This window comes from Zingiber officinale, chromosome 8B (genome assembly GCF_018446385.1).
Source record: "Zingiber officinale cultivar Zhangliang chromosome 8B, Zo_v1.1, whole genome shotgun sequence".
Taxonomy (NCBI): Eukaryota; Viridiplantae; Streptophyta; class Magnoliopsida; order Zingiberales; family Zingiberaceae; genus Zingiber; species Zingiber officinale.
The window spans coordinates 30497140-30524967 of NC_056001.1; the positions used below are offsets into that span (position 1 = coordinate 30497140).

Genomic DNA, 27828 nt, shown 5'->3' on the forward strand with positions numbered 1-27828 from the left:
GATAAAATCTTGAACTTGAAGAATTTGCTCCAACTTCTTCACCCTCTAGCTTTTCTTGTTATGCTTGACCCTTCCGGCGATGATTCCAGTGAAGAGCGGCCTCGCTCTGATACCACTTATTAGGACCAAAAGTAGCTAGAGGGGGGGGGGGGTGAATAGCTCGTCGCTTTCGCTCGGTGGTCGGAGTTGCTTGTTTCTTCGAAGATGTGCAGCGGAAATACAGAAACACTCACACAACGCTAACACGGTTGGTTTACTTGGTATCCACCTCACAAGAGGTGACTAATTCAAGGATCCACACCAACGCACACACCCTCCACTATGAATAACACTCCTTTATGGTAACTACCAAGGGCGGAGAAACCCTACAAGACTCAATACAAGAAGAAGAAAGGGTAGTAAAGAAATACAAGCTTACAATGAGTGCACAAACCCTAACCCTAGTTTCTTCTTCTTGCTTTGATCCGCCTCTTGACTTGAAAGAGCCTCCAAGAACCTTCAAGAACTGGCGATCTCGAGCTTGAGAAGAGCTGTGGAGGAGCTGGTGAAGATCTGGAATGAATCGGTGAAGAGATGCCGAAGACAACGCCCGCCTGCGACTCAAATACGACGCAACGGTCGGATCCCGATCGATTCGATTATTCCCAATCGATCGGGGAGGCTTTGGATCGATCCACGGATCGATCCAGAGCGCCTCTGTGCTCTGGAGAAACGCCTGGATCGATCCACGGATCGATCCAGCGCTTATCGCGCGAAACAGCAGCGTCCCAATCGATCCACTGATCGATCCAGCACTTGGTTTTTGCCCAAAACCAAGTCCCAAACCTCCCAAACCAACATCCGGTCAATATTAACCTGTTGGTACTGTTGGAGTGTATACTGAAAGCCTAAGCTTTGTAAACATTCATTATGAATAAAGAATCACATTTGGTCTAATTATCTACATTTGTTTGTAGTTGTTCATTTAATTTATATTGTAGATAACATAGTATGTGGTGTCACATACAGAAGATGATGTTATCAGTACCTTATAAATTATAAACAGTAGCTCACGACCAGAATGGAAAGGAACAAACCATTAGAAGGTCGTAGTGTAATTAGGTATTAGTTTATCTTGACTATATAATTACACTAGTACACTCAGAGTGTATTGAGTAGGACCATTTGAGGTCGTTTCTTTTATACTGACTTTATAAAGGAACAAAGACCTCGGTTATTATGGAAGTGTGTGCTCTTAATCCTAATATAATAACAAGCACATATATTTGATATTTATTTCTTTAATTTATCAATGGGTGAGATTTAGTTCGATGAATCAATAAGCCCGATAAATTGGGAAATGATATCACTTATAGTGTGTGTTGTTGATTATAGAAGGAAACTGTGTCCTAGAGATACTAGGTTGATAATGTCCCCAAGAGGAGCTCATAAGGATTGTCATGTTAAACCCTGCAGGTGGACTTAGTCCGACATGACGATAAGGTTGAGTGGTACTACTCTTGGACTTAGACATTAATTAAATGAGTTGTCAGTAACTCACTTAATTAGTGGACATTCGATATCTTAAACACAGGGAGACTAACACACTCATAATAAGAAGGAGCCCAAAAATGTAATTTGGGATTGGTGCGGTAGTTCAATGATAGTTCTCTTGTGGAATGAATTATCATTGATAAAATTAAGTTGTGTGTTCGGGGCGAACACGGGATGCTTAATTTTATCGGGAGACCAAAACCAATTCCTCCTCTCGGTCCCTATCGTAGCCTCTTATTTATAGAGTTCTATACCTACCTATACCCACCTTCTATACCACCCAATGGGGGCCGACCAAGCTAGCTTGGGAACAAGCTAGGGCCGGCCAAAAATAAATTAAAAAGAAATTTAATTTTAATTTTTATTATTATGTGGAAGATATATTTTAAAGAGAATTAAAATTAAAATATCTCTCTTGTAAAAGATTTACAAAAGATTAAAGAAAGAGATTAGATCTCTTTCCTTATTTGTAGATTGGAGAGTTTTTTATTTTTCTCTTTAAAATTATTCACATGTTAATAAAATTAAAATTATAGATATTTCCTTTTATTAACCATGAAGAGATTTTTAAAGAGAAATTTTATTTTTTAAAATTTCCGGAAACAAATAAGGAAAGTTTTAATTGTTGATTGAAACTTGTCCAAATTGCTTCCTCTTGATGTGGCCGGCCATTAGAATTTATTTGGGAAATTTTATTTTATTTTTCTCAAATAAATCATGTCAAGGAAATTAAGTAAATTTTATTGTAAATAAATTTCCTAATTTGCCTAGGCCAAGGAATATAAAAGAAGGGGTAGGGGTGCCTTCATGAGACACAACCTCTATTGTTTTCTCTCCCTTTTTCCTTGGTGTTGTGGCCGGCCATTACCCTCTCCCTCTCTTCCTCTTGTGGTGGCCGAATACTTCATCTTTCTTGGAGTTCTTGTGGTGGCCGGATACTACTTGGAGAAGAAGAAGAAGAAGGAGAGAAAGCTAGCATCTCTTGGAGCTTGGTTAGTATTTTGATTTTCTTCTTTGGTAAAGTTCTTCCTTTGTGGCCGAACCTTGCTTGGAGGAGAAGAAGGTGGTTGGTGGTTTCTCATCTTGGTAGATCGTTGCCCACACAACGTCCGAGGTTAGAAGAGGAATACGGTAGAAGATCAAGAGGTTTTTCTACAAGGTATAACTAGTAATTTCTATTTCCGCATCATGCTAGTTATTTATGGAAATAATACTAAATACAAGAGGCTTACGTTCTAGAATTTCGAATATGTTTTTTCGAAGTTGTGTTCTTTTGTTTATTTCTTTTCCTTGTGATTTGATTGCTCTCTTTGGTTAACCTAAAGTTATTTTAGGAAATTAAATATTAGATTTCTATTAAAGGTTTTGTCTAGTCGGTGGTGGTTGCTCCCATATCCAAGAAGGTCATGTGCCTCGCCACGTCAGTACTGGGAACATTTTATGGAAATTAATATTTAATGGAATTAATAACTTTAGGAGACTTGGGTCGAACGTGTTAAGTTCCGCAGGAGATCCAAGTCAAACCTAAAAGAACAAATAGATTAAGTTTTGGATCAAACGTGTTAAGTTCCGCAGGCGATCCAAAATTTAATTTAAAAGAACACATGGTAGCTAGGAAAAGGTTCAGACCTTTGTACAAAATTTTTGTACAGTGGAACCTATAGGTTTTCCGAGTAGCAACCAACAGGTACGTCATGTCTAGCATCTAGTCACTCTCTTGACCTGCTAGGACTCCCTCACCAAGTGTCCGGTCAATCCCTTTGACCCACTTGGACTTTTCTTTCATGCCAAGTATCCGGTCACTCTCTTGACCTACTTGGACTTTTACCTAGCTTCACTCACTAGGGTTTTCAATCTGCCTAGCTTCACTCACTAGGACTTTCACCTGGCTTCACTCACCAGGATTTCCATCTGCCTAGCTTCACTCACTAGGGCTTTCACCTGGCTTCACTCACCAGGGTTTCCTTCCAGTCAAGTATACCTACTTGACTCTTCTTCATTCACACTGATCAGTTCCTGATCAGAATCTCCTCATATGAACAACTGCACCTGCATTGTCCATGTGTCTACATGTATTGTCAAACATCGAAACTATGACCAAGACTCAAGCTTGGTCAAACCAGTCAACCTTGACCTAAGGGATATTGCACCAACAATCTCTCCCTTTTTGATGTTTGACAATACCTTTAAGTTTGGACCATTCTGAGTTAAGCTAATCCCATAGCCTTAACTCCATTCATGCCAAAGTAAATGTTGGTTCCCTTCATTCTCACCCTATGACCTCCCCCATAGGTAATGAAGGCCTAACTTAAACCACACATTCTCCCCCTATTGGCACACATCAACCCATCTCTGAGCACACATAAACTCGTGCCTCAATTTTGGACACACTTCAACAAATGTCCCATTGTTGAAAACTCTCCCCCTGAAGAGTTGCTCATCGTTGTTCACAACATCACTCGTTGTGACCAACAAACGATAATGAAGGTCTCATTCCCTTCATTTATCCTTAACCCTACATTCTTCCTTAATGTAGGCAAATGCTCATCCGTGAGCATTATTCACTTAACGGAAGGTTAACCACCTTCCAAGGTGTATGAAAAATAATTTTCATGCCTTTAAAGAGTCTCTCCCCCTAAAGACATGGTGGTAACTTCTGTCATTGCACCAACAATGACTTGGGATCCCTAAAACTTTAGGAGACCCTATTGTAGAAGTTTTGAGGTTCAAATATTCAAAAATTTGAAACAAACCTCAACCTTAACTTCAACTTAGCCTTCCTTAACCAATCCATCCTTGTTTTCACATGAAAACACCCTTTGAATGTATACAAATATATTTTTAGGGGTTTAGAAAGGTTACCTAGACTAAAATAGGTTTAACGATGCCGAAATCAGGCTTTCCCAGCCAAAATCAGCAACTTGGATCGATTGGAGTTGGGTTCCAATCGATTAAACCTTTCTGAATCGATCCACTGATCGATTCAGACTTCCTGGATCGATCGGCTGATCGATCCAGCGAGCTTCTGCTCGCCTTCTGAATCGATCCATGGATCGATTCAGGCACTCCAATCGATCCATGGATCGATCGGAGCTCTGATAGTTGCTGAAATTCCATTTCAGTCAACTTCAGAAACCCCTAGAAATTTCTACAAAAAATTCAAAAATCATGAAATTTCGTGTAGACATTATTTAGGGCATTTACTATCAAGGAAAAATAGTTTTCTATGAAAATACTTCATATTTTCAAAGATTGACACAAACTTGAAAACTTGCAAAAACTTTAGTGTTTTCTTCAAGTTTGTGTTTAACTATTCAATGGTGATTACTATCAAAAGATAGCCTTCACCAAGGTTTTCCAAAATTATTTTGAAAACATTTTCAAACCAATATCCCACCATGTTCCTTGGGCTTAATGCACATGACTTGTACATTAGCTTTTCCAATGATGGGAAAACACATAACTATGTGTTTTGATGAACCTAAAAACTCAAAAGAATGCACTAAATCAACATCTTGAGCTTTGTTCATCATCCTAACATCTCACTTGTATCTAATGTGCACTAAAACACATACAAGTCACCTTATAGTCTTTGTGAGATGTAGATTTTGGTTTTACCCTAATATAGGGATCATGCATATCTATTTAGGCATTTTAGAGATATTAGACATAAAGAGAATATGACTATATATATATGTCATTTATAAACCCTCAACTGGTTTAAATTTAATTTATTTGCTAATTAAGCAAATTAAAAAATATACCTTTGGGACTTTCTTATTTGCTAACAGATATTGTTTTCAAAGACATCTCGTCTAGGACCTCTCTACTAAGTGTCCGCCTCCGGGTTATCCTCTTAGTATTAAAAGGTCTCGTCTCCGAAACTTCTTTTGCTAAATTAAAGGCCTCGTGTTCATGACTTTCTTATCTACTTGATATCCAATCTCCCGGTCACTTTGATATGTTTAGACTTTAATTCACCAAATATTATATCATTTTGATCTACTTAAACTTCAATTGCTAAGATAAAAGCTTTATAATATTAGATTAATGTAATCTTAATTTGAAATTATAATGTTTCAATTTAAGATCAATCTTAGTAATTTATAGCAATAATTAGAAATTTTAAATTTGAATCTTAAATAAAATAAAAATATTTCAAAAATTAATTTTTGAATGTATATAAATTTTGAGGCAAAGGAATTATTATTATCATCAGCATAACACATAACATAAAACGGTGCAATAAAGCCATACAATAATATATTATTATTATTATTATTAAAAACAGTGGGAATACCGCCGGAAATCGTCAGCGAATCGGTCGAACATGTTGACGTACGCGTCGACGCCGCCGTCTCCGCCGGGCAAAATCACCACCAGCCCCTCCATCGCCACGTAAGGCGGCATCACCATGGACGGGGGTCCTCCGCCGAAATCCACCTCGGAGAATGGCAGCCTCAGCCAGCTCGCCACGTCCAGTCCTGGCCATATTGCCGCCTCTCCATTCACCGCCGCCGGTACCAGCTTCTCCGCCTCCACCGCCCCCGAGCTCGCGAAGTCCACGAACGACTGGAAGTACCCGGAGTCGATCTTGGCGACCTCTTCGCGAATTATTGACGCCGAGTGGCGCAGCGGCTGGGCGACGAGATCGCTGGCGGCGGCGTGGGGCACAGCCCAGAGGACCAGGTTGCCGAAGTACTCGCCAGGGAGAGGAGGGCTCGTCTGCCTCCGGCCGTCGATCGAGATCATCAAGTGGGTGGTCGTTCCTTCGCCGAGCCCGCGAGCCCTCGTCGCCGCCCGCCACAGCTGCGCCACCACGGCCTCGAATGCGGTGGGCGCCCCAGACTCTGTTTTGAGATCGGCGACGAATTCCGGCGTGAAGTGAACCTTGATCATCTCGACATCGTCGTCTTTTGGGAAACTGTCACCATCGTTGTCGGCGTTGAAGTAGTATTCCGTGTTCCGGTGATCGAACCGGATTTCCGGAGGGTCACGCGGAACAGCGACAACGGACCTGTCGCGGAACGGCGACGGGAACGGAATCCCCCTGCAAGCGAGCCCCCACGCGACTAAAAAATTGCCAGTGGCGTGCCCGTCGGCGACGCCGTGGTGCGACGAGAACCCGATAGCCAAGGAGCCACACGCGAACCGTGTCAGTTGGACACGCGCCAAAGCATCTCCAGTATCACCGCCGTCATTGCTCGGGAGGAAGCGCAGCGAAGCAGGGGACGGTTCGAACGGGAGGGGAAAGTCTGCCGTCGCCTCGACGAAAAGCACGCCGGCATCGTTGAGGACGATGACGGGGTTGCCGTCATCGTCGGCGGCAAACCTCCCGGCGAACTCCCTATAGGCGGACAGGGCCTCCGCGAGGCCGCGCTCCAAGTGGCAATTGGAGGTCGGCGCATGCGGCGGGCGGAAGAGGTAGATGACGGCGGCGTGGAAGTTCGTGGTCACCTTGTCGAAGACGGTCAGGGGAACGATGTGGAGACGATCAGTCGAAGGAGGCGGATGGCAGTCGATTGGTTTGACGAGCCTCCAGCTCTTCACTCTCACCTCCATGATCAATCGATCGATGCTGCTGCTGCTTCTTTTTCCACGATTGCTGCGGATGTTTATTTAATTTAGATAATATAATAAAAATATATTTGTTTAAAGATTTTAATAAATAACATAATTTAATATTTTACTAAATTACTTTTACAAAATTAACTATACATAATAATAATAATAATAATAATAATAATATTATTATTATTATTATTATTTAAACTCTATTATATTTTACTATATTTTCACATTATATATATATATATATATATATATATATATATATATATATATATTTTGGTATGTTTTTAAATTTTTTTACTTTTTATTTTTTAGTTTTTAGGTTTTTTTATTTTTTTGGGGGTTTTTACATTTTTCTATTTTTTAATGTTTTTAACATTTTTTTACTTTTTTAATTTTTTTTATGTTTTTTTGTATTTTTTAAAAGTTTTTAATGTTTTTTCTATTTTTTAAAAGTTTTTTTACAATTTTTTTATTATTTTTTAATGCTTTTTTATTTTTTTATGATTTTTTATTTTTTTTAAAAAAATTACGCTTTTTTATTTTAAAATTTTATTTTTTATATTTTCATTTTTCTTCTTTTCCATTTTACTTTTTTTTATCATATTTTTCTTTTATCCAAGGGTATTTTGGATAAAAAAAACCGATAACTCCGGAATCAAGAAAAATCTCAGTTTTTTGAAGTTTTTCGATTCCTGATTGTATGTCCTTTTTACTGACGTATCGAGCATGTAACATTATTCGGGAATTATTGATTATTTAAATTAAATAAAATTTTTGTTGATAACTTTAAATAAATAATTAAAATTATCAAGAATAAGATATCCTCATTGTACGAGCTAGACAGTGTTATAACTTGTTACTTTAATTGAGGTACAGATAAGAGAGAGGATGTATCATTCATTTTTTATTTTAACATTATAAAATAATGGTCGAATAATCGAATGTAAGAAGAAAAAATATATCAAAGGAATGAATCAATTTTTTTTTCTAAATTATCACATGAGCACTCCTGCAGCAACAACCCCAATGACATGTGGTGGAATCATTTGGACCATTTTTATGATTAAGAAGATCCTTTCTTTACATGATAGAGATAAATGATCCTTATTTATTTTATAAGTAGAGATTATTTATCCCTATCAATACATATAAAAAAAATATTCTCAGGATAATAAATAATGGTACAGAGGCTCTCCTTTAAATTGTAAAAAATGGTCCAAAATATCTCCTCAGCAATGATGTAGGTAGCTCCACGAGCACAATTATGCGGCGATAAGGCATTAAGTTGAATTCCTAAAGCACCCCAGATTCTCGAACAGGTATGAACACTTAATTTAAAAGAAAAGACTTGTATTGAGAAATTCATGGTTCAGGGTAGTCAGATCGGGCCAAGCGTAACTTTACAATGATGGATAGTTTGCGGAAGTTATCGTTACACTTTAATGAGCGCTTTCAAAATTATCAAGTAGACGAGTAGAATGATATAGGTCTTCTCAAATATATTATGTTAATTTATTAAAAAGTGTATTTAAGTTTTTAAATTTATTAAAAGGTATGCTAATTTATTATTTACTAAAAGATATACTTTTTTACATTGTTTTTCTCATTCTACCTCCTTTATTATTATTTTTTATTTTCTCTATCATTTCTTTCTCTTCTTTTTCCTCCTATGCATGCAACGTTTCTTTTTTTTTCCCTCTCCTTTTTTTTTCTTCTTTTACACGTCAATTCTTATAAAAACATTTTAACACATTTGAGAAGCTGAAATAAATAATGGATAACATATTTAAACTCCTTGCAACCCTAGAAATTCATAAGAATTGAAATTGGTGCAATCGGAGCTCTCTAGGTTCATCAATGAGTTTTGATCGAAACCCCTGATTGACCTATAGAGCTCCGATTACATACATTTTAGTTCCTATGGATTTTTGAGGTTACAAGGAGTTCAAATATGTTATCCATTATTTATTTTGACTTCTCAGAGGTATTAAACTATAATAAGAAAGAATCATCAAAATTCTCCATGTTGGGCTTGATATGGAATCATATCAGACCCAATGTGAGCATGATATAGAATGATATCAGACCCACATTAGACTTGATATGAAATCATATCAGGCCCAACATGAGCCTGATATGGAATGATATAAAGCCCACGTTGGAGCTAATATGGAATCATATCAGGCATAATGTGGGCCTGATATAGAAAGATATTAGGTTCACGTTGGGCATGATATGGAATCATATCAGGTCCAACGTGGGTCTGATATAGAATGATATCAGGTCCAACGTGGGTCTGATATAGAATGATATCAGGCCCACGTTGGGCCATATCAGACCCACGTTGGGCCATATCAGGCCCAACGCGGAGAATTTTGGTCATTCTTGTTGGTGCAATCGACCTAGGATTGATATGTACGATCATGGTTTTGATGTGTGTGTCAAAGAGTTTAAGTTAGGCTTTCATATGTATTTGATATGTGTTTGAGTCATGCAGGATTTGGTGAAACACATGAGGAACTTGGTGCGACCAAATTTAGGAAGCTCATCCTAGGGCTCGGATCCTTGAGTCGATGAAGGATGGTGTGGAAAACATCTGAGGGACCGTCGGATGAGGAACAGAGTAAAGCCGAGGGAAGCAGACTTCAAGGCAACGCGAATGGTGCATGGAGAGGAGTCGCGGGCTTGGGTGCATCTGACGGATGAAGGCCGAGGAAGAGGGCTTCAAGGGCGACTCCGGAAAGGATGAGTGTGAGTGAATGTAAGGTACCAGTCGACTGGTACTTGGACCAGTCGACTGGTCCAAATTCGCAAAGAGCACAGGAAGGTTTTGTGCTCTTCGGCTGTGTAGACCAGTCGACTAGTGTTAACACCAGTCAACTGGTATATGATCGTTAGCAGAAAATGAGTCCTGCAGAGAGTCGTTGATTGTATCTAACAGCTATATTAGTCGACTAGTGTATAGACCAGTTGACTGATGTCGGGTTGAGTTGAATTATTATTCAATTATCTCCTCTTATTTAAGGGAAGCTTTAGAGCATTGAAGGAGGTTATCAGGGATGACAATTTTACCTGAATCCGATGGGTAATCCGACATCCGACCCGAATGGAGGAGGATATGGAGAAAATTTTTATACCCGATTATAGTAAATGGGTATTCGGGTATAGGTATTTCGAGTATGGGTATGGAGGCGGATGTGGTAAAATCTTACCCATACCCTACCTGATACCCGATATATATATATATATATAGCCTCATTTTGTATTGAGAAATAAAAAACTTTAGCCCACTTTCCATCTTAAAAAAAATACATAATTTATCTCTTTATCCGGTCATCAACACGTATCTTATCTTTTTTCCACGAGAAATGTTCACCCGATCGAAGGAGCGCGAGACGAGGAAGAGCTGACAAGTATATTGAAATAATTTTTTTTAAAAAAAAAATAAGAATGGTAGGGAGTAATAGGAAGAAGGGTAGGATATGGATACCTAAAAATTCATCGGATATCGGGATGGATATGAAAGTTAAATACTCGATGGGTATGGGGGTGGGAATAGGTATATATATAATAAATGAGGATGGGTACAGAGGATATGAAATCCTACCCAAACCCTACCCATTGTCATCCCTAGAGGTTACTTATGCTTGTTGAATAACTCCTAAGTTTTTATCCAAAGCTTCCAAGTCTTCTCTTCCTATCCAAACCTAAGTTTCATCTTGTAAAGAGGAAGAGACCTTTGTGAAAGGTTTGCTCCAGCGAGAAGGAGAAAGCTCTAGCCGGAGATTGCCAAGGACTAATCCACCGAAGGATTAAGGGATCGCCCACCTCAAGGACAAGTCATGGAGTAGGAGCAAGCAATCTCCGAACCACGTTACATCGATCGTGTGTTAGAGTTTGTGTTCTATTCTTATTGTTTTATTTAGTTAATAATATTTCCACTTGCGCACTAACCTCATTGAGAAGAAATCAAATTGAGGTGACCTAGCCTATTCAACCCCCCTTCTAGTCGGTCATCCGATCCCCAACAATTCTTCCTTATTATATTTTAACATCTCTGAGAAGTCGAAATAAATAATGGATAGCATATTTAAACTCCTTGCAACCCTAGAAATATACGGAAACTGAAATGAGTGTAATTGGAATTCTCTAGTTCCATCAATGAGTTTTGACCAAAACTTATTGATAGACTTAGAGAACTCTGATTGTACTTATTTCAGTTCGTATGGATTTCTGAGATTGCAAAGAGTTCAAATATGTTATTCATTATTTATAAAAGGCTCACTCTTGATGTCGAGGAAAATAGTAGGGGACCAAAGCCAAAGTCAGTTTATACATTGAATAAGAATCAGAGACGTGTTGTGTGTGAATGGTTAAAATCATCAAAATTTCTAGATGGGTATGTCTTTAATCTTGGAAGATGTGTCGATATGATAGAATGCAAATTTATTGGTTTGAAAAGCCATGAATGTCATATAATCATGCAAAGGCTCACTCTTATTGCCTTTAGGGAACTCTTACCAAATTTTGTATGAGATGTTATTATAGTGTTATACATTTTTCTACATGATATTTGCTCTACAATTTTGAGACATTCACACATAGAGAAATTAGAAAGAGACATTCCAATCATTTTGTGTAATTTAAAAAGGATATTTCCATCCTCATTTTTTGATTCCATGGAACATCTTTTGATTCACTTGCCATACGAGGTTAAAGTTGGAGAACCTGTCCATTTTCGATGGATGTATCCTTTTGAAAGGTAAATTTTCATCTTCTATACTTCGATAATCTGAATGCATAAAATTATACTAATTTTATTATATATTAATATCTAATACAATTTGTTTTAACATAATTAGATTCTTATATCATTTAAAGAAAAAATATCAAAAATAAGGTACATGTTGAAGTATTTATTGTTAATTGTTGGGGTTCAATCAAAGTCCCATATTGGAAAGATTTGGTAAAGATCATGGAATTAAAAAGATGTAAGATATCTCCATTGGCATGAGGCCTTTTGGGGAGAACCCAAGAGCAAAGTCATGAGGGTCTATGCCTAAAGTGGACAATATCATGTCATTGTGGAGATATGTGGACATCCTTTGGGCACAACAAATGGTATCAGAGCCATGGTACGAACCAGATACCATGTGGGGTGGCCTTGAACGAAGTTAAGGGTGGGTCCGGAGTAGGTCAGGGTGACCAGATGCTCGTAGGGAGGCCCGAAGCAGGTTAGGGTGACTGGATACTTGCGGAGAGGCTTGGAGCAGGTCAGGATGACTGGATGCTTGCGGGAGGCCTGGAGTAGGTCAAGGTGACCAGATACTCGCGGGGAGGTGAGTAGGTCAAGGTGACCGGATGCTCGCAATGAGGCCCGAAGCAGGTCAAGGTGGTCAAATGCTCGCGAGGAGGCCAGGACTAGGTCAAGGTGACCGGGTGCGGATGCTTGCGGGGAGGCCCAGAGTAGGTCAGAGTGACCAGATGCTCGCGGGGAGGCCCAGTCCATGAGAGTAATTGTGGTCCTTCATTTGAGGGGAGGATTGTTAGGGTTCAATCAAAGTTCCACATTGGAAATATTTGGTAAAAATCATGGGGTTAAAAGGATGCAAGATATCTCCATTGGAATGAGGTCTTTTGGGTAGAGTCCAAGAGCAAAGTCATGAGGGCCTAGGCCCAAAGTGGACAATATTATGCCATTGTGGAGATATGTTGACATCCTTTGGGCACAACAAATGGTATCAGAGCCATGGTACGAACCAGATACCATGTGGGGTGGCCTTAAACGAAGTTGAGGGCGGGCCTGGAATAGATCAGGGTGACCGAATGTTCGTGGGAAGCCTGGAGTAGGTCAGGGTGATCGGATACATGTGCGGAAGCAAGTAGGTCAGGGTGACCAGATGCTCGCAGGGAGCCCTGAAGCAGGTCAGGGTGATCAGATACTCGCGGGGAGGCTTGGAACAGGTCAGGATGACTGGATGCTTGCGGGAGGCCTGGAGCAGGTCAGGGTGACCGGATGCTCGTAGTGAGGCCCGAAGCAGGTCAAGGTGGCCGAATGCTCACGGGGATGCCCGGAGTAGGTCAAGGTGACCGGGTGCGGATGCTTGCGGGGAGGCCCAGAGCAGGTCAGAATGACCAGATGCTCGCGGGGAGGCCCGGACCATGAGAGTAATTGTGGTCCTTCGTTTGAGGGGAGAATTGTTGGGGTTCAATCAAAGTTCCACATTGGAAAGATTTGGGAAAGATAATGGGGTTAAAAGGATGCAAGATATCTCCATTGACATGAGGCCTTTTGGGTAGAGCCCAAGAGCAAAGCCATGAGGGCCTAGGCCCAAAGTAGACAATATCATGCCATTATGGAGATATGTGGACATCCTTTGGGCACAACAAATAGTATCAGAGCCATGGTACGAACTAGATACCATGTAGCGTGGCCTTGAAGGAAGTTGAGGGTGAGCCTGGAGTAGGTCAGGGTGACCAGATGCTCGCAGGGAGGCCCGAAGCAGGTTAGGGTTACCGGATACTCGCGGGGAGGCTTGGAGCAGGTCAGGATGACTGGATGTTTGCGGAAGGCCTGGAGCAAGTTAAGGTGACCAGATACTCGAGGGAAGGCGAGTAGGTCAGGGTGACCGAATGCTCGTAGTGAGGCCCGAAGCAGGTAAAGGTGGTCGAATGCTCGCGGGGAGGCCCGGAGTAGGTCAAGGTGACCGGGTGCGAATACTTGCGGGGAGGCCCAGAGCAGGTCAGAGTGACCAAATGTTACACCCAAAGGATGTCCACATATCTCCACAATGGCATGATATTGTCTACTTTGGGCCTAGACCCTCATGACTTTGCTCTTGGGCTCTACCCAAAAGGCCTCATGCCAATGGAGATATCTTGCATCCTTTTAACCCCATTATCTTTCCCAAATCTTTCCAATGTGGGACTTTGATTGAACCCCAACAATTCTCCCCTCAAACGAAGTGTTAGGATCCTTTGTACGGCAAGAGAGGGGGGTGTTAATAGCCGACCCCAAACTTTCACGTTTCTTCCTACGATTAGGTTAGTGTAGCGGAAATACAACGTAGAAAGAAAACAAGAGAAGAAAGGCAAACCATATAACGAAGTTCGGAGATGAACTCCTACTCCTCGGCGTGTCCGTAAGGTGGACGAAGCCTATCAATCCGTCGGTGGATGAGTCCCCGGAAAACCGGCTAACAATAACTCCTTATGGGTGGAGAAACCTCGCCACAATCTTTTGCAAAAGCAATACAGGAGATACAAAGAAGAGCAAGAACAATATGAATGTAAAACAAACAAGCTTGCCTTCTCGTCTGGAGTCCGTTGATGAAGCGGCTTCACGGATGCCAGACTAGAAAACCGACAAGAAGCTCACGAAGCTTCAAGAAGAGGAGCTCGAAAGCTCAAATCGCGATGTCGATGTCGTGAGGAAGAGAGTTGTTATCTTCTTCGTCTCTGTAGAGGTCTTATACCGCACTGCGAAGAAGACACGAAGACACGAGAATCTGGCCGTTGTGCGGCTGGTGTGTGGACCGATCGAGCATCACCGATCGGTGCGGGCTGGTCGATCGGTCGTGGGGACCGATCGGGCTCTATCCTGATCGGTCCCGGACCGATCAGAATAAATCAGACGCAACTCTGCGCGCATACTGATCGGTCCGTGGACCGATCAGCTCTGCTGATCGGTCATGGGGACCGATCAGGGCCCCGATCGATCGGTCCGGTCGATCCCACCTCTGTCGAGAGGTGGGTGTCTCTGCTCAACTCTTCCGATCGGTCTCGCCGATCGATGTCTCGAGAACCCTTACATTTGTTATCGATCGGTCACGGATCGATCGGATACCTAACGATCATTTGGATCGATGCATAGACCGATCCGGAGTTAATTTTGCCCAAACCAAGTCCCAAGTCTCCCAAACCAACATCCGGTCAACCTTGACTGTTGGTACATCATGCTTAGCATCCGGTCGGTCCCTTGACCTGCTAAGACTCTCCAGTGTCCGGTCAATCCCTTTGACCCACTTGGACTTTCTCTACACGGATGTCCGATCATCACGATCCATCGGATTTTCCTGCCGGCTTCACTCACGGGACTTTCACCCGGCTTCACTCACCAGTTCAACCGCCTAACATCCCGTTAGGACTTTCTCCTTGCTTCACTCACGGGACTTTCCAAGCCTAACATCCCAGTTAGGACTCTCATCTCCTTGGCTTCACTCACGGGACTTTCCAACTGCCTAACATCCCAGTTAGGACTTTCCCTCGTGCCAAGCTCCCTGCTTGGACTTTTCCAGTGCCAAGTCTCCATACTTGGACTTTTCGCGTGCCAAGCTCCCTGCTTGGACTTTTCCAGTGCCAAGTCTCCATACTTGGACTTTTCCAGTGCCAAGCTCCCTGCTTGGACTTTTCAGATCAACCTTGACCTACGGTTGCACCAACAATCTCCCAAGTTTGTATTCTTGTCAACACATCAGAATACAACTTTTCTACTCTCGTCAAACATTGTCAAACATCAAAATACAACTCGAGTCAGGTCACCCTTGACCAACTCGAGTCAGGTCAACCAAGTCAACCTTGACCTAAGGTTGCACCAACACGAAGGACCACAATTACTCTCATGGTCCGGGCCTCCCCGCGAGCATTTGGTCATTCTGACCTGCTCTGGGCCTCCCCGCAAGCATCCGCACCCGGTCACCTTGACCTACTCCGGGCATTCTCGTGAGCATTCGGCCACCTTGACCTACTTCGGGCCTCATTGCGAGCATCCGGTCACCCTGACCTACTTGCCTCCCCGCGAGTATCTGGTCACCTTGACCTGCTCCAGGCCTCCCGCAAGCATCTAGTCATCCTAACCTGCTCTAAGCCTCCCCGCGAGTATTCTGTCACCCTGACCTACTTCGGACCTCCCTGTGAGCATCTGGTCACCCTGATCTATTTGCTTCCGCACAAGTCTCCGATCACCCTGACCTGCTCCAAGCCTCCCACGAGCATCCGGTCACCCTGACCTACTCCGGGTCCACCCTCAACTTCGTTCAAGGTCACCCCACATGGTATCTGGTTCGTACCATGACTCTGATACCATTTATTGTGCCCAAAGGATATCCACATATCTCCACAATGACATGATATTGTCCACTTTAGGTCTACGCTCTCATGGCTTTGCTCTTAGGCTCTACTCAAAAGGCCTCATACCAATGGAAATATCTTGCATCCTTTTAACCCCATGATCTTTACCAAATCTTTCTAATGTGAGACTTTGATTGAACCCCAACATTAATGCATACATTGTCAAGGAAGTAATAACTTTTGCATCATATTATTTTGTGCCTTACATTCAAAGCAAAAGGTGAAGGCCAGGAAGAAATGATGAAAGCCCTATTGATCCCAATTTAAACTCATTCTCAATTTTTAACTACCTTGGTCTACCAAGTGGACCATGTAAGTAGAGATACTTAACAGGTCAAGAATGGCGGGCAACCCATATATATATTTTATTAAATTGTCCAAACGTTTCATCATGGTGCAAATCATATGTAAGTAGTCAATTTAAATTTGGTTTTCACATAAGAATGTTTGTAATAATTGTCGTATTTGATTTTAGGTTCATGATAATCAAACTCACGTTGAGCAAGAATTGTTAATCCATTTGGCATGGGGTCCAAAAGCAATGGAACGCACTTGGCTAACATATTTCATAAATGGATATAATTTTCATGCTCAAAATTATGGAATGGGAAAGACTACAATGAATAGTGGAGTTTGTGTTAAGTCATCCAATGATGGAGATGCAAGCAATGATTTTTATGGTTTGCTGGATGAAATTATAGAGATAGAATATCCTGGCCCAGAAATACGAGTAATTCTATTCATGTGTCGCTGGTTTGACCCTATCAGAGGGATGAAGATGCATCCATGATATAATTTGGTTAAAATAAATCATAAGAGATTGTATAAGAAATATGAACCATTTATGTTGGCACAACAAGCAATTCAAGTTTTCTATGCTTCATATCCTAGTTTAAAACGAGACAAAATTGATTGGTGGGCTGTTTGTAAGACGAAAGCACAGAAAAAATTGAGGAACGTTGGGAGGACATTGCTTATCAACAAAAGAAAGTTACGAATATATTTCATACTGAGGAATATGTTATTCTAACGTTATAAGATCCCAGCGGAGTAGTGATAAATGTGGGTGCAACTGAAATTGATGAGGAGGACGAGGAGGACGATGAGGATGATAATGACAATGGCCATGAGGACTTTGGTTTTTTTAATGGGTAAGTTTTGTTATCTTAATAAAATAAACTTTTTGATATTTTATTTTCATATATGATATTGATTTTTTAGGAGTAAATTTATTTTTAATATGTAAATTATAAAACTCATAGCTCAATTAGTTTATCTCAATTAGTTACAAAACTATTTTATTTTTAAATTTATATATTCTATCTATTAATACTCTATATTTTTTTTATAGGTGATTAGAAGTTATATCCTATCGTCATCTCAAGGGTTCGTGCACTCTCTTAATTTTAGGAAATATGGTAAGTTTTTTTTCATATTATTTATTATGCATCATATTTATATTTACTTTATCATATTTTTGAATTTTCAGAATACATTTCAACGGGGTGGTCGCAGATGGAGATCTCAAGTTATAGCACCTGCAGACACTCTTCCTACACCCCCATATGATCAAGAAGCACCATCGCATACACCTATGCCAGTACCATCACATACACCTATGTCAGTACCGTCGCATATAGCTATGTCAATACCTTCCTCTGCAGGATTGCCTTCTCCTTCGGCAATGCCTTCTCCTTTGGCAGTACCTTCACCGATCGAGTTGTCAGTACCCTCTTTCATTCCTTCCCGACACTTGGTTGCTGAGAGGTCGAACACTCGAGAGTCTATATTCCCTTGTGGAGATTCATAAGTAGAATCAAACTATTTTATTTTTTAACTATTTTAATTATATAATATTTTTTGGTAATTTATAATAGATTTGATAATTCTGTTCGTGTTATTCACGAGATTAATAGAATTGTGAATAACCATTGGAGAGAAGACTCGATGAGTTATACCAGCACTCAAGCACCGACAAGAGAGCTATGATGGAGTGAATTTAGGGTATATCTCATTCATTTCATATATTAAATAAAAGTAAAGATATAAATAATTATTTTTCTTTCATTATAATGATCATTGACTTTGAACATGATTGATGAGATGGAAATAAGGAGGATTTTCATGAAAAAAATGTGGCGATCACATTTTCCATGTACTCAATCATGCAAAGTCGAGGGGGAAAAAACCAACATTCATCACCGAGAAAAATTGGATAAGGATTTCAAAATTTTAGGAAAGTGAGGAATTTAAAAAAAGAAATCACTAGAATAAAATAAATTAATTTTTTAATTCTGGAGAAATGTCTGTGACATATGCGGTGTTTGTTGCTACTCGGAAAGCCTAGAGGTTCCACTGTACAAAAATTTTGTACAAATGTCTGAACCTTTTCCTAGCTACCATGTGTTCTTTTAAATTAAATTTTGGATCGCCCGCGGAACTTAACACGTTTGATCCAAAACTTAATCTATTTGTTCTTTTAGGTTTTGACTTGGATCTCCTGCGGAACTTAACACATTCGACCCAAATCACCTTAAGTTATTAATTCTATTAAATATTAATTTCCATAATCGGTTTCCAGTACTGACGTGGCGAGACACATGGCCTTCTTGGATATGGGAGCAACCACCACCGACTAGACAAAACCTTTTATAGAAAACTAATATTTAATTTCCTAAAATAACTTTAGGTTAACCGAAAAGAACAATCAAATCACAAGGAAAAGAAAAAACAAAAGAACACAACATCGAAAAACATATTCGAAATTCTAGAATCGTAAGCCTCTTATATTTGGTATTATTTCCAAAAATAACTAGTATGATGCGGAAAGAAAAATTACTAGTTATACCTTTTAGAAAGACCTCTTGATCTTCTACCGTATTCCTCTTCTAACCTCGGACGTTGTGTGGGCAACGATCTTCCGAGATGAGAAACCACCAACCGCCTTCTTCTCCTCCTAGCTAGGTTCGGCCACAAAAAGCTTAACCAAGGATGAAGAACAAAACACCAACCAAGCTCCAAGAGATGCTAGCTTTCTCTCCTTCTTCTTCTTCTTCTTCTCCAAGTAGTATCCGGCCGCCACAAGAGCTCCAAGCCTTTGAGAGTTTCGGCCACCACAAAGAGGGAGAGAGGAAGAGGATGGCCAGCCACTCCAAGGAATAAAAGAGGGAGAGAAATAATAGAGGTTGTGTCACATGAAGACACCTTCACCCCTTCTTTTATATTCCTTGGCCTAGGCAAATTAGGAAATTTAATTACAATAAAATTTCCTTAATTCCCTTGACATGATTTAATTGAGAAAAATAAAATAAAATTTCCCCAATTAATCTCTAATGGCCGGCCACATCAAAAGAGATAAATTAGACAAGTTTTAATCAACAATTAAAACTTCCTAATTTGTTTCCGGAAATTTTAAAATTAAAATTTCTCTTTAAAAATCTCTTCATGGTTGATAAAAAGAAATTTCTATAATTTTAATTTTATCAACATGTGGATAATTTTAAAGAGAAAATAAAATATCTCACCAATCTACAAATAAGGAAAGAGATCTAATCTCTTTCTTTAATCTTTTGTATATCTTTTACAAGAGAGATATTTTAATTTTAATTTTCTTTAATAAATTATTTCTTCCACATAATAAAAAATAAAATTAAAATTCCTTTTTAATTTAATTTGGCCGGCCCCCACTAGGGCCGCCCACCCCAATTTATACCTAGGCCGGCCCTAGCTTGGTTCCCAAGCTAGCTTGGCCGACCCCCTATTGGTGGGTATAGAAGGTGGGTATAGGTGGGCATAGTACTCTATAAATAAGAGGCTACGATAGGGACCGAGAGGAGGAATTGGTTTTGGTCTCCCGATAAAATTAAGCATCCCGTGTTCGCCCCGAATACACAACTTAATTTTATCAATAATAATTCATTCCACTAGAGAACTATTATTGAACTACCGCACCAATCCCAAATTACATTTTTGGGCTCCTTCTTATTATGAGTGTGTTAGTCTCCCCGTATTTAAGATATCGAATGTCCACTAATTAAGTGAGTTACTGACAACTTATTTAATTAATATCTTAGTCCAAGAGTAGTATCACTCAACCTTATCATCATGTCGGACTAAGTCCACCTGCAGGGTTTAATATGACAATTCTTATGAGCTCCTCTTGAGGACATTATCAACCTAGTATCTCTAGGACACAATTTCCTTCTATAATCAACAACACACACTATAAGTGATACAATTTCCCAACTTATCGGGTTTATTGATTCATCGAACTAAATCTCACCCATTGATAAATTAAAGAAATAAATATCAAATATATGTGTTTGTTATTATATTAGGATTAAGAGCACACACTTTCATAATAACTGAGGTATTTGTTCCTTTATAAAGTCAGTATAAAAGAAACGACCTCAAATGGTCCTACTCAATACACTCTGAGTGTACTAGTGTAATTATATAGTCAAGATAAACTAATACCTAATTACACTACGACCTTTTAATGGTTTGTTTCTTTCCATTTTGGTCGTGAGCTACTGTTTATAATTTATAAGGTACTGATAACATTATCTTCTGCATGTGACACCACATACTATGTTATCTACAATATAAATTAATTGAACAACTACAACTAAATATAGACAATTTGACCAAATGTGATTCTTTATTCATAATGAATGTTTACAAAGCTTAGGCTTTCAGTATACACTCCAACATGCGGGATGTTCTATCAATATGGATGAGACAGATTAGTAATTTTTTAACTCTCCCAATATTTTGTTAATCTATTTTACACTATTTAATAATTTTTCATTATCTTGTTTAGACTTAAGAAATGGGAAAGGAGTCTGATTTTATAGATACATTCACCTGTACATTTTAGAAAAAAGATAAGACTTGGAACGGGGATGGAGCTAAAGATTTGAATAAATTTTGGATCTTAATTTGTAACTTAGATTCTATTATTTAATAATATACCTGCTCTAACTTTATACTCTTGCATTCCTAAAATTTTGTTATTGTAAATTTATTTTATTTTTTATTATAATACATGAAAAATATGTTGAGCTAGAGGCAGCACAGAGATGTTCAGCTTCTGCTAGTGCTGATATTGAGGGGTTTGAGCCATCTATTGGTATCGATTTCAATTTATGGCTACAGGCGAGTGGGGGAGCCAAAAGGGGGAGGAAAGATATTCGGAATGAGTTCTTTGAGCAGAACTCATAGAGTTGGTCGTATATGTTCTTCCTCCTCCTCACATACTCAACAGATGCATAACTTAACTGAAGAGATTTTCCAATTGAATGACATTATAAAGGAAAAAGATCAAGAAATGAGAAAAATATGTCGACAACAAGAATTTATTATGCAGCATCTTGAGTTAAATTCTGTTCCAAGTCAAATTCCTCTTGGTGATGATGATGGCGGTGATGATGGTGATGGTGGCGGTGGTGATTCTTCGTAAATTTTATGTTTTGGACTTTTTTTTCATGTTATGTTATAGTTGATTTTATATTTTTATTTTACCTTGATACTTTGCATGTTATATCATGGTTTGATATATTTTTACAAGTACATAATACGTATCATATGTCATAACTGTACAAAAAATATATTCAAATCAATATTATGAGTTTGATATTAGTAGGTATTACAACTCTCTACAAGAAATATAAAACAAACATTAATTAGAAACATGAGTCTTGAACAAAGTATATGAATTGCAAATAGCTTTAATTTCACCTTGATATTTTGCATTTTATGTCATGGTGATACTTTGCATGTTATGACAAACAATCTTAATTACAAATTTCATTCATGTATGAAAATGTTAGATACATATATCATTAATATGTTTGATATATTTTTTTTACTTATAAATGTTATTGTTTGTTTGTAATTTGACGTAGAAAAAGAAGTATGGAAGGCGACCAAAGCTCCTGAGATATGACGATTTGTATTTATTTATTTTTTTGCTTTGGATGCCTTGTTACATTTGTTGTTTGGATTATGATAGAACTTTCATGTTTAGATATTATGATTTGTTGAACTTCTTGTTGTTTAGATTTTGGTTATGTGTATATATGAATATGATGTGTTTAGTTTTGGGATGATTTGTTTGGATGTTGAATACGATGTGTTTTGGGGATGATTTGTTTGGATGTTGGATATGGATATGTTGGATGTAATTTGTTGAAGATTTTGTATGTGTAATATGTAAATAGGATAAAAAACAGAAAAGATTCTGCATTTTTTTTTTTGGGATAAATTTTGCGATAAATTTATCTTTGTCGCAAAATTATTGTAAATTTGCGATAAATTAGGATTCGTTGTAAATTTGCGACAAATATGGATTCGTCCCAAATCAACGACGAAATAGGATTCGTCACAGGTTTGGAACAAAAATTAGTTTTTCGTCGCAACTTCTGGCCAAGATTCATATGGAAAAGGAACAACTTTTGCTACGAATTAGGATTCGTCGTAAATTTGAGACAAAAATTAATTTTTCATCGCAAATTCTGGCCGGAAGGAACAACTTTTGCGACGAATCCAAATTCATCCCAAAATTCGTCCCAAATTTTTAAAGATTGCCGAGCTTTGTAGGGGAGAAAAGCGACATTTTCTAGGATGAATCTAGATTTATTGCAAATCTGCGATGAATCCATATTCATTGCAGATTTGCAACAAATCTAAATTTGTTGTAGATTTGCGACGACTCTTGATTCGTTACAGATTCACGACAAAGATATGTTTTTGTCTCAAATTTACAATGAAAATCAGATTATTTTTTTTTCGTGGTTATTTATATGCAATGTTTTTTACGATGAAAAATTTTCATTGCAAATTTAGGATAAAATATATATTTGTCGCAGATTTAAGATTATAAAATTTACGACGAATTAATATTCGTTGCAGATTTACAACAAATTCTATAACGAAAATTGAAATTTGTCGTAAAAATTTCCAACGAAAATTATTTGTTCGTCGTAAAATTTAGCGACATCATTTTTGGGATGAATATGTTTTCGTCCCAAAATTAGTAACAAAAAATTTTACGACAAACTTTTTTAATAAATTCTTCTCAAATTTCGTCCCTAAAATTAATTTTTTTTTAGTGATTCGATCCTAATCACATTCATTATCATGCCTAATATGAGAGTGCATGTTGTATTTTTAGGACTATTCTGCTAGCGTCTAAGGTATTATCATCGTCAGTTTTGGGAAATTATGGGAAATTATACTGATGATAAAAGTGCAAAGCAAAGGTTTTAGATCCACCTTATGATAATCTCTTGCAAAAGAAATTATGCTGATGATTAAAGAGAGAAGCAAAGGTTTTAGATCCACCTTTATTACTGTAGTAGTCGATGCTGAGAGTAATCTGCATGGCCAGATGGTTTTATTATCAACTGAGATCGACACGTTTCTTCATCTCGATGCATGCACTGGACACGTCGTTTTTGGTTTTTCGCTCAGTCCGAGCGGCGGCAAAACCGACGGAAATTTTCGGCGTATCGGTCAAACATGTTGACGTAAGCATCGACGCCGCCGTCTTCCCCGGGCAAAATCGCCACCAGCCCCTCCACCGGAACGTAAGCCGGCGTCACCTGGAACGGGCGCCCTCCGCCGAAGTCCACCTCGGAGAATGGCAGCCTCAGCCAGCTCGCCACGTCCAATCCCGGCCATAATGCGCTTCCTTCCCTCTCCGCCGCCGGTACCAACTTCTCCGCCTCCACTGCCCCTGAGTTCGCGAAGTCCACGAAGGACTGGAAGTACCCGGCATCGAGCTTGGCGATCTCTTCTCGGATTATTGATGCCGCGTGGCGCAGCGGCTGGTGGACGAGATCGCCGGCGGCGGAGCGGGGCACGGCCCAGAGGACCAGGTTGCCGAAGTACTCGCTGGAGAGCGGAGGGTTCATCCGCCTGCGGCCATCGACCGAGATCACTAAGTGGGTGATCTCGCGCTCACTGAGTTCGCGCGCCCTCGTCGCCGCCCGCCACAGCTGCGCCACCACGGCCTCGAATTTGGTGGGCGCCTCGGACTCTGTTCTGAGATAGGCGACGAATTCCGGTGTGAAGTGAACCTTGACCATCGCGACATCGTCGTCGACAGGGGAATTGTAACCGTCGTCGTCGGCGTTGAAGTAGTATTCCGTGTTTCGGTGATCGAACCGAATTTCCAGCGGCTCTCGCCGAACCGCGACGGCGGACCGGTCGCGGAACGGCGGCGGGAACGGAATCCCCCTGCAAGCGAACCCCCACGCCACTAAAAAATTACCGGCGCCGTGCCCGTCGGCGACGCGGTGGTGCCACGAGAATCCGACGGCCAAGGAGCCGCATGCGAACCGTGTCAGTTGGACTTGCGCCACAGCATCTCCAGCGTCACCGCCGTCCGTGCTCGGAAGGAAGCGCCGCAAAGCAGGGGACGGTTCGAGCGGGAGCGGCAAGTCTGCCGTCGCCTCGACGAAGAGAGCGCCGGCGTCGTTGAGGACGATGACGGGGTTGCCGTCACCGTCCGCGACGAGCCTCCCGGCGAACTCCCTGTAAGAAGACAAGGCCTCCGCGAGGCCGCGTTCGAAGTCGGCGTTGGAGGGCAGCGCAGGAGGCGGGCGGAAGAGGAAGATGACGGCGACGTGGAGGTTCATGGTCACCTTGTCGAAGACGTTCAGGGGAACGATATGAACACGATCAGTCGAAGGAGGTGGATGACAGTCGATTGGTTTGATGAGCCTTGAGCTCTCCACTCTCACCTCCATGATCGATCGGCTGCTCCTTCTGCAATTGCGGCGCGGAGAGGCGTCGAATTTATCCAGCAAACCGCCGCCAATCGAACAAGGCCCTTTTTTATAATTATGAAATAAAATACCAATTGTGAAAAAAATGCAACTATCATGGACTGATATGTAAAAAAACGAGTGTCCATTAGGGTTTTTGTTGCGGAAGGATAGGATTCCGCCATCTCGGATCTCGGCCATGGATTACAACCTCGCGGCGCTGAAGCTCTTCTCGGGCGAACTGAAGGATGCTCGTCCGTCCACCTCCTCGTCATCACCCGCCTCCATTATCTACGGAATCCTCTTCCAGCGTGCTTGGTTGCAGGTCCTCGTATACGCACTCCTTTCCTGCTTTTTCCTTCGGCATTGATGACACGGAGAATGCAGGCAGGGCGTTCTAGTCTCGGGATCTGATGAGGGGCGCTTCCTCCTCGACGACGGCTCCGGGGTCGTCGAGCTCCTTTTCTCTGCCGAATCCCAGCCGCAGCAGTGGAAGATGGGTCGAAAAAACACTCCTTTTAATCTGTCTAGTTCTCTCTATCCGTGCATTTGCGGTATAGTCACTTTATTTCTTGTTTCATGCAGGGATGTATGTAATGGTTGTCGGGCCATACGTCGCAGCGCAATCCAACGACATTTCCACCATCAAGGTAACTAGTTTACTAGAAAAAAGTGTGTTCTACGGCTATGCTTAAACTTGAAATCATTAGGATGATAACTTTCGTTAGTGCACTTTCATGACAACATAGTGATAGTTTTAATGATAGGATAATGAGGCATAAAAGTTTTTTGCTATGCTATTAGGGGGGAGTTATGGTAAACACAATTTCTATTCCGTTGACTCTAGTTTTAGATTGTGTATGTGATAAATTACTATGAAGAGGAAAAGAAAATGAATTAAAACAAAGCGGATTTTTTTATTCCATCACTACTAGCAACTCTTCTTCATCCTCTTGCTTTCAGTTTGCTAAAACAATATTTGTTTAGAATTGATGCTGAAATCATGCAACAGTAGCAAGCATTTGTTTGAAGTATATGCTTTCAAGGGTTTCATTTGATAAAGGAGGAATTGATGAATGACAAATCCAACACAGCTTTGTTATAAAGTAAAAGTTCTGTAAGATGTCTCTCTTCATCAAAGAACTAGTGATATACTGTGGCTTGGTTCATCCCAATTCTCAAATGTGTATAATTATAATTTGAACCATGTTATTTTCTACATAATTTATCTTCTAGCCATAAAAATTAACCACTGACCATTTATAAAGGTCTGCAAGCTCAGGACCTTTAGTATGGTGACACAAATAAAGCCTACAGTTGTTCACGTGTTGTTGAAACACTTGTTAAACTGAAATAGTCGTTGATATCTGATGCATCATTATCCCTGTAAGATTTTTGATTATGATAGAAACTGAATGTACATAAAAGTAAACTATGAGAACTTTTAGCCAAGTAGTTATTTACCATTAACTTTTACAACTGAAAGTTGAGTAAGCCATCAAAACATGTTATAATACTGTTCAGTTTATGGAAGAACTTGTGACTTCTTTTGTGATTTTGCAATTTTCTTGTCACTGTATGTAATACTAGTTGTAGTTGTTTGTTTTGAAAATGCATCCATAGCAAAGAAAGTGGCAGGTGATAGACAAAGTCTTTTTAAGCTTCAACATGATGGTTCCCTTATTGTTTTAAGTTAAGTTGTTATGTTGCTGTTTCATTCTATGTTGGTGCTGTCAACATTTGTTTGTTTAATGACCTGAACACTTCTTGGAATTTCTCTTGATCTTAATGTAGAGAGAAACAATATAATGAGGAAACTAACTGTGAAATTTGTTGCTAGACACTGTAGCTCAGTATTCTATGATTTTGCAGGTTCACAAGATTGTTGACCTCTCTGAACAACCAGATCGAGAAGCAATGTGGAACTTGGAAGTCATTGAGGCACATAAATTGTTCTACCTTACATCACCTGAATGACTGCATTTGTGTGCCATTCTACAATACTTAGGAGCAGAATTGTTTGTATATTTTCAAGCTACTCCCTATTCACTGCTTCCTGAAATCTGTGATGAGGGAGGAAAGTACTTGCTTTCATTGTAGTAATCTTCAACTCATTAAGGAATGTTCAAACTAAATAATGCTCTCATTGTAATCTTCAGATGTACTGCGTTTTGAGTACCAAATATTTGTACAAGACGATAGTCTTTGCTATTTTTTCTTCTCCAATGTAAAATTTATCAGAAACTTCTAAGTAAACTAGATTATTTATATGTAAGATAGGCTCAGCAGTTTTCTTACTGCAATGATGTAACTGTGTAAGAGTGCTATATTGTTTTAGTGAAGAACCATGGAGCATGTGAAGCCTTCATGAAATATCAGTGGTGATGACAAGTGAGTGCCTGTTGCTAATAATTGGAGCTTTGGTAGCAGGAAAGATGTTGGATGTAATCTGATCCCAGTTTTGGTTTGCATCTTCCCCATATTGACTGACTTTTGATGCATCTGTGCATTATTATTTATATAAATTTTAGCTTTAGAATGGTCATTTCCCCTTCTTTGTTTGGCCTTAGCACTTCGATAATGAATGGTCATTTTCCTGGGTACCTTGAATACTATCATTCTCTAATATATGAAAACAATGAGTCATGGTTAAGAATGATGCTCATAAGATTTTATACTGGCCACTATAATATAGTGTATCTCATTCATTTTATCCAATTCTGGGATTCTCAGTTGTGGTTTTATTGTTGTCTTTGATTTGACTTCAACTTAACTAGACCCTGCTTAAAGTATCCATTATGTTTTCATTTAGGGTTGAGTA

At 39.8% G+C, this 27828-nt stretch overlaps 3 protein-coding genes across 4 annotated transcripts; 1 reads left to right on the forward strand and 2 right to left on the reverse strand.

The window, feature by feature from the left end:
- Positions 1-5814: 5814 nt before the first annotated feature.
- LOC122013634 (agmatine hydroxycinnamoyltransferase 1-like) lies at positions 5815-7095 on the reverse strand. Its single transcript, XM_042569884.1, has one exon. The coding sequence runs from the start codon at positions 7093-7095 to the stop codon at positions 5815-5817; it is 1281 nt and encodes a 426-aa protein (XP_042425818.1).
- A 16527-nt stretch (positions 7096-23622) lies between these two features.
- On the reverse strand, positions 23623-24989 carry LOC122014204 (agmatine hydroxycinnamoyltransferase 1-like). The gene has a single exon (XM_042570381.1). The coding sequence runs from the start codon at positions 24987-24989 to the stop codon at positions 23706-23708; it is 1284 nt and encodes a 427-aa protein (XP_042426315.1). The 3' UTR covers positions 23623-23705.
- A 171-nt stretch (positions 24990-25160) lies between these two features.
- LOC122014343 (recQ-mediated genome instability protein 2-like) lies at positions 25161-27142 on the forward strand. Of its 2 annotated transcripts, none has more exons than XM_042570557.1 (4): positions 25161-25332; positions 25395-25507; positions 25593-25657; positions 26880-27142. In XM_042570557.1, the coding sequence occupies exons 1-4, from the start codon at positions 25256-25258 to the stop codon at positions 26982-26984; spliced, it is 360 nt and encodes a 119-aa protein (XP_042426491.1). In that variant the 5' UTR covers positions 25161-25255; the 3' UTR covers positions 26985-27142. The 2 variants fall into 2 exon arrangements, with proteins under 2 accessions (XP_042426491.1, XP_042426489.1); XM_042570555.1 differs by having other exon boundaries at positions 25399-25507.
- The last annotated feature ends 686 nt before the right edge of the window (positions 27143-27828 follow it).